This window comes from Rhododendron vialii, chromosome 9a, assembly GCF_030253575.1.
Source record: "Rhododendron vialii isolate Sample 1 chromosome 9a, ASM3025357v1".
In the NCBI taxonomy this organism is placed as follows: Eukaryota; Viridiplantae; Streptophyta; class Magnoliopsida; order Ericales; family Ericaceae; genus Rhododendron; species Rhododendron vialii.
This window is the reverse complement of record NC_080565.1, coordinates 25221616-25234907: the sequence shown is the minus strand read 5'-3', so window position 1 is coordinate 25234907 and position 13292 is coordinate 25221616. Positions and strand designations below refer to the sequence as shown.

General features: G+C 36.7%; 1 protein-coding gene across 1 annotated transcript; it reads right to left on the bottom strand.

Annotated features, from left to right (window-relative positions):
- Positions 1 to 8488: 8488 nt before the first annotated feature.
- Positions 8489 to 11180, bottom strand: LOC131301857 (pectinesterase-like). The gene is made up of 2 exons (XM_058328339.1): positions 10199 to 11180; positions 8489 to 9426 (listed from the first exon to the last, which is right to left on the bottom strand). Exons 1-2 carry the CDS (start codon positions 11079 to 11081, stop codon positions 8735 to 8737), a joined length of 1575 nt encoding a protein of 524 aa, XP_058184322.1. The 5' UTR covers positions 11082 to 11180; the 3' UTR covers positions 8489 to 8734.
- Positions 11181 to 13292: the final 2112 nt, after the last annotated feature.

The window sequence follows — 13292 nt, the reverse complement described above, 5'->3', positions numbered from 1 at the left end:
GAACCCATCTATATAAGAAAATTGATCATGTAGATCTGGATAATACTACTCCACTACTAATCTGATCTCCTGACTAAGATAACAGTTAAAACATCATTTTTAAGGGTCCCATAAAACATGTGCATTATATAAAGCAAACCTTTCTCCAATTGTGGGTTACTAAATCTTAAGAGTTCAATAATTAGCTCCCATTGCCTCTTAATTGATACTGCTAAGGGTGTGTTCCATCAATTAAAATACACATATTTTTTAAACTAAAGATGATGTATTGTGAGAGAATAATCTATCTCGTAAATTAAGTGAAAAATAAGTACTTAATAAATAAGAACCTTAGAAGAAAGGGCCTAAGTTTGTTGAGCACTTTACTGCCTTGGCTGACGTTTCTATTAGTTGCTTAATTACTTCCTTTTCATTTTGTTTTCCCAAAATGATCGATAACAATAATTCATTATCTTATCATCCATTGTCCTCTTCGCATTATAGGTCAGAGAGGGTATACAATTAATCACTTTATTTTCCTCCCAACATGTATTTTGGATTACCAAAGCTCTCTTTGAATAATTAGTAGGTCTGGGAATTGACGTGCCTCAGGATTGTGGGTCCTTCATTGATTTGCTAAATTTAATCAATTTGGTTTCAAACGATGTTACTTGAGCCATTAAAAACTTGCAGTATTTTAATTAGAGGAGCTAATCGGATGTTAAATTGGTGAGTTAGCTTTAACCAGATTGATTAAACTTCAATTCCTCTTAAATTGGTGACTTAATCGCGTTTGTTAGTTTTGACCAAAAGTTTTAGATTAATCTCGACGAGAGGAATTGAAAAATTAAAAATTTTACTATTTTTATCCAAATATTTTTGAAAACATCCAAGAAAAAATTCAAAAATCTCGAAAGTTGGGCTTTTGTTGGATATTTTCAAAAAAAATTGTGTAAAAGTCATAATTTTTTACTTATTCTATTTGTCTCATTGAGACGAGACAATAAACCGTAAAAACTTATCGCAAAACTAACAAACGAAAAAAAAAAAAAAGGTTGAATAACGACTCGACCAAAAAAGCTCAAAAAAACCAATACAAAAAGCGAAAGAGAACAACACAAGTTTCCAAGGTTGATGCTAAAAGTGGGAATTTTTAGAAGATTGATTAGGATGTCATAGAGACACGTAAGTCGAAATGGGCCCCAAAAAGCACTTCATTATTCAAAAAGCGGGAGTTCTTTTTGGGTTAGTGGGCCCAAAAAAGCACTTTATTAGTCAAAAAGTGCCTAATACTCGTATTTAGCAATTAACTCAAATCCAATCCGTTCCCATTAGGTGTGATTTAAACATCATCTATGTATGGTTGTGTGCAGTAAGGAACGATCCAAGGTCCAAAGCCCCGTCGTTCGTGATGTACCCCCATGGGCCCACTTGTGACATGGATTTTATCACAAAAAAGTAATAGTACTCTCTCCATCCGTATTTGTTAATCCGTTTTCGAAATTTCAACATTCCTTTTTTGGAAACATCATAATTGCTTTGGATAATTTGATCTTTTCAATATTACCCTTTAAACACTCAAAGTCTTTTGTTTTTAAAATCTGGCGCCATTCCAATTTTTAAATGATAATAGTAGATGGCAAACATCATGATTGCTTTTGATTTGTTAATTCAATATTTTAAGGCAAGGGTAAAATAGTAAAAGTCACACAATTTGTTCATTTGTCTTTTAAATATGGACAACATTAAGGGACGGAAAAAAGTAGTATATTTGTGGACCAACAAATACGAACGGAGGGAATATTAGTTTTGCAGTATCTATTTGGAATTGTTCTCTCTTTAGTCATTTTTTTTTTTTTGCTTATACGCGTTTTTGAAAATTAAATCGATAAGAAGTCGCTTGTTTTATGGATGATGATAGGTATCTATCTAGTAATGATAATCTGTATGCTAGCTGATTCGGACGTTATGAATCATCAACGAAACAATTTAAAAAATTATGTATGCTTGTGACCATTTCCAATAGCTGAATGACCAGGCACCCGACGATGAAGACATCCAAGTGATCAGTCTCTATGGTGGGGTGAAAAGTCATTGTCTTCGATAACTAGAAACTGCTAATGGCATGGGATGGAGGCTGCTAAGTCAAGTGCCTCCTTATCAACGTTATAGGAGTATTATTTATTTATTTATTTTCTATTAGGACAATATTTTAAAATTTATGGAATATTTTTGCACTTAGGGCCTGCTTGGATGCAGGTAAAAAATTGGGGGTAAAAAATATGAAGGGGGATAACATAATAGAAAGTATTAATTTTGATGGTTTATGAAAGGGGGATAAAATAGTATGTGGTTTGGATGGAGTATTAAATAGGGGGATAAAATTTGACTTTGTTTAGTGGTTTATAGAATGGGGGGATAAGAAGGGGTAGATGGTGGGAAAAGCTGTCAAATGACTATTTTGTCCATGTGCAGTGTTAAATTTGATTATGTATTAAAATAAGTATATAAATTCAAAAATTAATATTAAAAAATGTCTATTCTAAAATTTTTATATTAAAAAACGTTTTTACACCATTTATATATTAAAAAATATAGTTAAAAAATTAAGTGTTCCGATTTTCAATCCGTTTGGACCGGTGCGAAGATCTTATTTTTCTGATAATTTTATCTTAGATGGTCATAATAGATTTTTGGCTCTAAGGCCTATCAATGAGTACCCTAAGAAAGCCCTGAAACTAAATAAAGAGTCTTTCGGGTTGGAGAAAGGGGATAAGTAGGGGTGATTTCGTCCAAATTCCTCCCCTCTACAGCCGGATTAAATTTGGGGAGGCCAAGAGGTGCCCAAAAATTGTACCGGAGAATCCCTGAAATGGGTGAAAAGGAAGAAGGGGTGAAAACTAAGACCCCTCCAAATTTGGTTCCCAAACAAGGACAAAACAGTGAGCCCTATCCCATTTACCACCTCTTATACAACAAACCACCCCCCCCCCCTCCCGGTTTTTACTCCATCCAAGCAGGCCTTTAAAAAAAGAAGAAGCTGGGTAGTCAAATACACTTGTACAATGAAAATAAGAAAGAAAAACTTAGGTAGTCATGACAATAATTGTATGTTTTGAACTGAAACCTTTCGATTGCTGCAGCCATTTTTTATTAACTACACCGTTGTGTTTGGAGTGTGCGGGTACAAATAACAAGAATCGCTTCAAAAAAAAGTTTAGTAGATGTAAGACAGCTTACTCATGTTCGCAATCCTAGATCGCTCTTTGGGGTTATTTGTGTGCGTATGATTCCAATATGATTTCAATAGGTTGGTATGAAAATAGAACCATTAGTAATAATAGTTTTGGGTAAGATAAATTCTTCTTAGGATTCCAATTCTCCTATAACCAGAGTCGACAAGCCAAAATTCCCAAAATTTTATATACTTGATATCCAATGGCTGAGCCATTAAGGGGTGAAGTTTTTTTTAAACAAAGCAAATCCTAGTCTACTAGTTTGTGTGGCGAGGGCGAAAAACAGAATTTGATAGCAACCACACCATGATAACAATGCTGCCCCATCATTCTTGTTTGGGTAAATTTCATTGACCTCCCATAAGGTTTCTGACACAAACAGAAACCTCCCTTGAGATTTCTAAAATGTCACTGACCTCCCTTACTTTTGCTGACATTGGCAAGATTCCCCCTTCTGTTAATTTAACCTTAAACGGCATTAACTATTGTGACAAAATGACATATATGCCCTCTACTTGTATCTTCATTTGCCCTCTACTAATAAATTCTCCTCCTTTTGCAGAGATATCCAATGGAAATTGCCGATTTGGATGCCGGCATAAGCAAAGAACATAATGGATGAGAAATAATTAAACCTCACTTAGGATGGGTTTGGATTAGAAAGTCAAGAGTGACTTTTTTTTTTTTTTGTCTTTATTAGTTTTGCTTCAAATTTTTGACTTATTGTTTTGTTTCGACGAGAGAAATCAAAAAAGTAAAAACAATGATTGAAAGTCTTATATAATTTTTCTAAAAAAGGAAAAAAACGTAAGTCAAAAGGACAGTTTTTTGATTTTTTTTTTTTTGTCTTTTTAAATAAAATTATGAGTTGCGATAAAAAGTTTATAATTTTTTGATTTCTTTCGCCGAGACGGATCAATAAGTTACAAAAGTTTGACGCAAAACTAATAAATGTAAAAAATATTTGAATAGAGGAAAAAAAAGTTACTCCCGACTTTTTAATCCAATTGTGCTCTTATTCTGCATATGCAATTATTGCTCGAATAAAATAAACATACACACATTTTTGTATAATCGGGCAAATTATTCTTTTTTGGCGAATGGAGTGAGCAGCATGTGAATTGAAATTGGTAAAACAAGGGTAAAAATTGGGTGCGTTGTGGCAAAATTGGGTGTGGCCGTTTTGGGCAATTTTGACGATGGGCCAGGGTGGTAATAATGTGATGGAAGAGGTTTCTAGAGGTTTACAATTTAGGCTGGGTTAGAGGTTTTGAGAGCTCGTTGTCTGTATTAAACAAGAAAAATGGATAGATTATCAATACAACAAGTTCATATTCTAGAATTTCTCATTTAAGACATTTTAGGTATTTTAAATAACTCATGTGTTTGGGCTAGTTTAAGCGCACCTTGAATAATTCTGGGGGCCAAATCCCACTGCCTATTTACGGGAAGCCCAACTAAAGGCAGAAATGGGCAGTCCAAAAGTAGTTGATAGCATTTGAGATATTTCAAACTCGAGACTCTAGGATGGAACAAACTCTTAAGTCTCAAGTCTTAACTACCAGGCTAACCCCTTAGGGTTTAAACAATTTTAGCGTTCAATTTTTTTAGTTTATTAATTTATATCTAGCAAAGAAATTAAAAAATTAAAAATAGGAACTAAAATTGAAAGAATTAGAATAATAAGACATAATAAAATATATTTTGCATTGTTTATGTCCTTAGTAAACTTTTAAAAGGTTTTGATCATAATTTTGTATATTTTATGTTTCTCTTGTTGAAACGAATAAAAAATTCATCAAAAATTGACGCAAAACTACTAAGGCAAAAAGTATTTGAACAAAGACCAAAAAAATTGAAAAGAATTATTATGTCAAACCACTCCTTAGTTTATTTTACAAAGTAAATAAAGAATTTGTTTTTTTTTTTTTTTGAGCTTATAAATATAGTCATTATTATAAATATTTTTAATTAAATATTTACATTTGAAATAGAATAATTGATAGATTCATATGCTTTCTATCTAATATCCAAAATAAGTGAGCATCATTGCGGCAAAATTAAAATCTGGATTGTAATATGGGTAAAAGAACACATGGGTTTAGAAGAGCAAGAGAGGTCAAAGGGCATTTTTGGCATTTCAAAGCACATAATATGACATTATCATCAACTTTTGTTAGCATATGTAATGGCTGGTAACAGAAGGGGGACTTTTGGTAATGTTAGCAAAAGTAAGGGAGGTCATTGAGATTTAAGAAAACTCAAGGAAGCTTTCTGTTTGTGTCAGAAACCTCATGGGAGGTCAGTCAAATTTACCCTGTTTGTTTTCAGAAAGGGAGTTGTGGCCGGGGGGGACATTGCCACATTGGGGACAATGGGAATGCAATACCGATTGGCCAAAAGTATTGGGGCTCAGATCCTATCGAGTACTATTATTTGCACCGACGGTTTCCGTAGGGAAACCGTACCACCGGACGGCCAATCTGAGCCGTCCAAAAATTTTTAAAAAAAAAATCAAGGGAGCCCTCGCGGGAATCAATGGCATCCGATGTGTGCAGGGTGCTTGATCTGAACACTCTTTTTTCGTGTATATATAGATCGGCCGTCCGGTGGCCGGAGACGGTCACACGTGACCGTCGGTGCAAATAGCTTTTTCGCTATCAAGTGAACCCCAAACATGTTTGGTCCAGTTCATGGCCAAGATCCAGCCAAGCCACCTTCTCTTAAATCAAGGGCTAGAATCCTTCCAAATCACACTCAACCCTTCTTCCCCCCAAATCAAAACCCTCTCTCTCCCTCAAAACAGTTCGAGACCACCACCAACACCAAGCTAAAAAAGACTGCTTGTTATACTAATTGCCTTCTATTATCTTCTTCTTCTTTTTTTCCATTTTCTTTAGTGTGATGTGGTGTCAATTCTGTTCTTCATAAGTCCCATGAAATTGAAGAATAAATTTATACTTGAAATTACCAAAAATAAAAAACACTCAAACTTGAACAATGCTTTTTCTTCTTCTTTGTCTCCGAGAAAAGAGGCAATGGAGGCGATGGTGTAAACAGCGGATCGGCGTTGGAGAGGAGAGAGCAGACGAGGATGAAATGAAGAAGTTGGGTTTTGTTGAGAGAGAAAGACGGGAGTCGGGGAGAGAGATCGAAGTGGTTAGTGGTGGCGGTGGTCAGTAATGGCGGCCGCAACGAAGATACAACGATCGGTGCGTTCGGACTGTTTGGAGGAAAAGAGGGTTTTGATTTGAGGGGAACAACTGTTGGGTGTGATTTGCAAAGATCCCGGCCCTTGATTTAGGAGAAGGTGGGTTGGGTGGTTTTGGCCACAAACTAGACCAAACCGATTTGGAGTTCACTGGACAGAATCAAAGCCCTTGGAGCATCTCCAACCTACACTCCATTTCTTTATTTTGGAGAAAAACAATCTCCAACCCATCTTCTAAAACTCTCCTCCATTTGGAAGGATAAACTTTGATTTTCTAAATATAAAGGATGAAAGAAAAAATAGAGAATCTCCTCCAAATATGTGTTGGAGTTGATAAATAGAGTGTTGGGTTGTAGTTGAGATAAATAATACAATCTTCTAAATCTACTTTTCAAATAAAATAGATTAATTTGATTATCTCAAATAGAGATTTGGACGGTGTTGGGATTGGAGATACTCTTGGTATTGGAGATGCTTCTAAAGGTTTGTGCAGTCGTGTTCAAAAGTCCACGCATTGGGCTGGCATGAAAACGATAAAATTGGAGTTTATCGTAGCCTTTCTAAGATAAAGTGCCCTTTCTGAAGGGCCCATCTGAGCACCACATATAAACGTAGTACTCCATTTTTATTTCGGACCCTACGTAGGAGGGTACTATATAATAGAGGCAAAAGGAAAGAAAGTGACTCGGATAGGGACTTGGCACGAGACGTCTAGGCCAAAGAGTCCAAAACTTTGCTCATCATTACTAGGCTTTAACATCACGCTTAGTTTAGGTCCCGTTCTGTAAAAATTTTATTTTTTAAGTACTTATTTTTTGTTTTTCGAAACAGGTCATTTTTTCACAATACAATATCACATTTAATTCAAAATATAATTAAGTACTTATTTACTTATTTCTCTAAGTAGAACATGATCTTAGAAGTCTTGAGTTATTTTTGAGATCCAGTAAACCCTAGTGGGGGTGTCAGTTTTATAAAAGTGGGTTCAGGAACTTGATGAGCATATTTACTGATACCTTGATATAAAAACACAATAAAAATTAATTTTACGAAGAAGAAATTCAATTTTTGTGGTATGTTTGAATTAAATGATACCCTACGATAACTATACCAAACTTTCTTTCATTGTTCTGCCCGATTCAATTTCAGTTCCTGGCTTTGACACTGGTTATACTTCTGGAAAATTCGTAATTTTTTCCATTCTAGAGTTTGGTGAAGTATAATGAAATTGTCATACATATCTATCGTCTCCTTTATGAAATACTATTGATTACGGTTATCTTTCTGTATGTGTTCTCTGGAGTAATCAAATTTTATAAATATCTCATTAAATTCTGCCGCCCAAAATATAGAGAATGAACCAATATGCATAACAATAACACATAAACATTTGTTTTGCACGTATCAAACATCAAACAAGACGCCAATTTATTGCATTTTTTTTTTATCTCGGGTGTCTGGACCACTTTATTGTATGTATTTGGTGTCTGTATCTCTAATTCTCACTTTTAGCTTGTTGTAATAGCTATTCAAGTTAATAAAATTCTTTTTTCTTATATTGTAGGGAAAAAACAAGACTACTTTTGGAACTAACGAAACAGGGTTTTTTCTTTTACAGTTTGATTGGCTAGAACAATATTCTCAAGCAACTATTAAATTCAATGCTTCTAGTATCACAAGCAGTACTTACACACATGTACAAACACACAAACTCATTCGCATTGAATTTAAAGTGTTTGTGATCTGCGTGTTTTTACATGTGCGTAAAAAAGTGCAAACACCTGCATAAATATTCGAGAATTCAAAGTGTTTGTACACAAACTCACTCGCATTGAATTTACAGTGTTCGTGAGTTTGCGTGTATGTACATGTGGGAATGGGAGATGTTGCCAAACATCTCTCCCTGTAGAGCGTCCATCTTGGCAGTCGATGACTTGAATTTAAACTGAGCAATTTAAAATGTTTGTACACAAACTCATTGAATTTAGATTTGTATGCGCTTAGGTTCGATCCGAACCATTCGTGGTGAAATAAACGGCCGCATCGACTATTGGGCACCATCTCAAAGGAAATAGTAGTACACTTGTATTCATGAATCTCAATTAAATATTCACATCAAAATTCAACCAAATACACCACGTTATGACAACTAATAGTACAGGTTTTACATAAAAGCCTACACATTTTGCTTTCACGGTACCTAATTTGTACAGCAAGGAGCCAACCCAAAATCACACAATATATCACTATAACAATACTACAAATCACTTTCTTTTCCCATGCACAACCAACTTTTCACATATCCCTTTTACAATCCAGCAGTGAACGGCACTCCCGTGGACGGAATCCACGAACCTCCGGCCAAAAAGCTCCCGACGGAGAATTTCCCAGCCTCTGTCGCGCTCGTCATGACATGGTACCCCGGCCACTTCACCCTGCCACCGGTACCCGCACCGGGTCCCGTGTTCATGTACTCGCCGTAGTACAACGTGCTCAATGCGAAATTCCCGCTCCACGCAAGCCAACCCGCCGGGGCAATCAAACTGTCTAGAGAAGTTTTCATGAACACGGTCCTCGAGTACTTCTGCCACGGTCGGCCTAAATACGTCTTGATTGAACCCTGGGCCGATTTTAAATCCGAAGCAGCGGTGACGCGAGAATTATGGATGATGATTCCGGTGTTTTGGTTAGGGTCCTCCCTTCCTTGCGCCGTGACGGTGGTGAACTGATTGCCCATCGGTCTTCTCACGTATATGTTGCAATTCTGGAGAATTGACACCGCGTTCCCGAAAATGAAGTCCACGGTGCCGTAAATGTCGCAGTCCCGATAGAATTGACGTTGAGAATAGACGTATAGTGTGTCCTGGTAGCCCACGAAGCTGCAGCTATAGAAGACTGAGAGATCTGAGCCAGAACGTAGCGCGACTGCCTGGTGTTTCTGGGGCCCAGCTGTATTTTCGAAGGTCATGTCACGAGCGATGAAGCCATCTCCGGAAACAGCTGAGGGAAAACAAAACCGACCATATATATGTAAGTAAACATAAAAATTTCTTGTCATAAGAAAATTGACTTTTCTTTACAATAAAATTGACTTTTTTTTTGGTAAGCAATAAAATTGACTTTGTGTCCTCTGAAAAGTAAATTTCTGTCGTTGACATATATACTGTTAAAAAAAAAAGACTAACTAGTGATGCATAAACGTTATAGTTTCTCCCTCAAAATTTGACTAGAAAATTAATGAAAACGATGGATTGTAATTTTCAGAAAAAATCCTTTAATTGAAGTCTATCTCATTAATTGAGGCCAGGATAAATAATACGAATATCTAAAATACTGTATGAAAAGAAAGTTTCTCTTCTTTTTTTTTTCACCCTCCTTGTGGTGGCCAATTAACGAACAAATTTGCGTGTGCACTCCACGAATGATATTTTATTAAAAATATTTATTATTAGTTTCCTCCTTGCAAAAACCAAAAATCGCAGGCAATAGTTCGATATGCCTTTGACTTAACGGAGGAAGAGAATAATAGTAGATGTGGACAAAGCTGGCATGGCTTGAACATCCACAAACCAAAAAAAAAAGGTGTTCCATGCACTGCGCCTTCCTTCAAATACTTTTGATTCTGGTTTGTTTCCTTAATTAAATCTAATTAATTTACCCCCAAAAAAGTTCTCAATGAAGATGAATTTTTCTAGCATTACCGGTGTAAAAAAAAAAAAAAATGTTGTGAAAATAGATAGTAGTAAGAGATTGGACTAGGTGGCAAACTTACCAAAAGTTGCTGAGGCGAAAGTTGTGGAGCCATCTTGAGCGTTCTTATTACCGGTAACAATCGTAGAACCAATCCCATCTCCTACCAACATCAGGTTCTTCATTGACCTCTTGATCACAACATTCTCTTTGTAAACACCAGCTTTCACGTGTATGACAAGTCTCTTACCCCCGCTCTTTGACGCCGCCACCGCCTCCGAGATGGTCTTGTAGTTGCCAGAACCGTCTTGAGCGACCACAACATCCGCCGCGGGTGCTTCACCGGACAGCTGTAGAAGCTTTCTGTCACTGGCGGAAACCCACTCCGGGAAATCGTCAGAAAGAAGGCGTCGGCTCCGTGTCTTTTTAGTACTAGAGAGTGCAGTCACTGACGGAGCTGCAGCCTTGTTTATTGCAAGTGAATTGCTTAGCATCTTTGAAAAATCACTTAAAACAACGGGGAAAGAGTTCAAGTACGAAGATAAGTTATAGTCAATAAAACCATTCCGGCATGTTTGTTGGTTGGTCATGGCAGCGCTCAGCCACGTCTGGGCACTGGACTGATCGGCGGAGCCTAGAGAGCAGTTGAGCTTGTCAACCGCGTCCTCGTAGAGCTCCATGCAATCAGCCCATGCCAACTTGGCTCGCTCGTCGAATGAGGTCAAGTCCATGGCCGCAACAAGCCCATGTGCTCGTGCAGCTTTATCTAAAGTGGTTTGAAGGGCTGATTCACGTAACTCGAATTGGGTTTCGCGTGTGGTGGCCAGATTAGGTTTAGTGACGACAAGGGAATTGCATAATTCCGGGTATGGGGTTTTGGTGCATAGTGATGTTGTTGTTGCACCATGGGTCAACCCAAGGCCCAAAATGACTAATACTACAACAATAACGACTAACTTGTCCATGTACGTTGTGACACCAAACTTTTTAACAACTTATAACAAATCTCTCTCTCTCTCTCTCTCTCTCTCTCTCTCTCTCTCTCTCTCTCTCTATTAGATGATGAGATATGAGAAGAAAGAGAGCTCATTTTATAGGCCACCAGTTGGCTTCAACTGTAGCAGGGGCAGGAGTAGACATTTCAAAAACCCATTGGATGTATGGAAGTGATCATGCTTACGTGGGAAACGAATATTTCAAATGATATCAATTTTTACGGTTGTATGAGAATGACAACTAGGGTTTTTTCTTGGAGCCGAAAATGAATAGGTCAATGACTTGATTATTTTAAAATGAGTATTCTTTTTTGATCAGCAAAAAAAAAAAAATTTAATATAAGTAGCATGCGTTTCATATATTGGTACGAAATATTTAAGCTTGATTAAATGTTTAGTGAAATTATTTTTTAACAGAATATTGAGATTTCGGTCTCGGGTGGCTTTTTGTCGATGTTCACTTGATCCGTTTAATCTTTGTAATCATTAATATAGATTAATGAAACGAAAGAAAAGAAAGAAAGACCCATTCTGGAAGTGGTGGTCAGCATATCAATTCAAATCTAGCTAGACTATTTCATTGATATTTCTGTTTAATTTACCTTTTAAATTTTGGTCTTTTTGCTGACTAGCTTGTTTTTGTTTTTTTTGTTTTTTGACAATATGGTATACATCGGCGAGAATTAGCGGGGAGTTGGTAGGTTAGCTTACAGTGAATTTCAAAAGCTATTCATAAACCTGAATCCCAAACGCTCACGATAGGGCTCGAACCCTGGCTTCTAACACGGAAAGGACCAGAATATACCAACTGAGCTAGAGCCTATTGGCTTTCGGTTATTTTGTTGAGTGGACTCGTGAATGATGTGATAAATGCTATTAGGATTAAAATAATACAGCATAAATAACCTAGCGAATACTGTCGTCAAATGTGATCATCATTCTTTAAATACCCTACCGTAAGTCTATCCACAGGACGGTTTGTACTAATATATCCTAGCTATTAGTATTTCTTAATCATAGAAGGCCAGACAATCGTAAGCCTATCCACTAGAATTGGTTAAGAGCCACAAAACTAATAGACCCACAAAGACTAAATGAAATACTCCTATCTATCCGTTGCTAGCTTCCATCTTATTTCAACTTTAATTAAGACAAAAACACTTGACCTGCTTTTGGATTGTGGATTATAAGACCAATTCACATACGAGGATAAAGAAAATTAAAGATTAAAGTACGCAGTTGCGAATTTAGAAATTTGTGAATGGCCATATATGCATCATCCACATACTTAAATTCCACGAGTTTTATATGGTGAGCATGTTAATTTGCTTCACTTCCTTATTGGTTTATTGTTTGAAGATCGATAAGCAAAATAACTAAGCATGTTTGATAGCTGTTGCTAACTGGTATAAAAGTCCAATCATTTTGCTAATTCTATGTCTTTTATGATTTTCGGTTTAGATTGTGGAGATCACTACATGACTATAAGTACCTCTTATCGAACACACACACACGCACACATAGACGCATCAACTATTGACATGTTTTAAGAAGTACTGTAATTATTCAGTACTTTGGCTCACGTTGGGGTCAATTTAGTGAAGTCAAACATGTACTAACCACAATACTAGAGTAAAAATTGTCTATTTTTAATGGGGACAGATGACCTATGCCTTTTTTTTTTTACCAGAATTAAACTCGATTTATATATAACAAAAGAAAAACACAGTACAATAAAGCGGACACTACCAGTCCGAAAGTACAAAAAACACCAAAAAAAAAAAAAACCCGCCTGGAGTCAAGACACTGGAGTCGTCGATCACACTCGTGACGGAGGTTTGGAGTGGCCAGGTAGGGACACAGAGCAAACTCTCCTCGATGGACCCGTCACACCAATTTGAGCTCATTCCCGCCTCAGATTGAAGGCTGAAGTAGCTGTAGACGCTGTCGCCGTTGAGCTGATTCCAAGAAACCGATGACCCATGCCTCTTATACTGTCGTCGTGATTGAAGGTACGTCACGAACAAATATAAAATGTAAATGAATAAATGAACAAAGGTCAAACACAAATTAACAAAAAAGTTGGTTATTATTTAAATTTGGATGTCCACACTCCAGAGGATATGAAATGTGAACTTTGGAAACCTATGGCCTTGTGGTGAAGGCTGAGGCGGAGGGGTT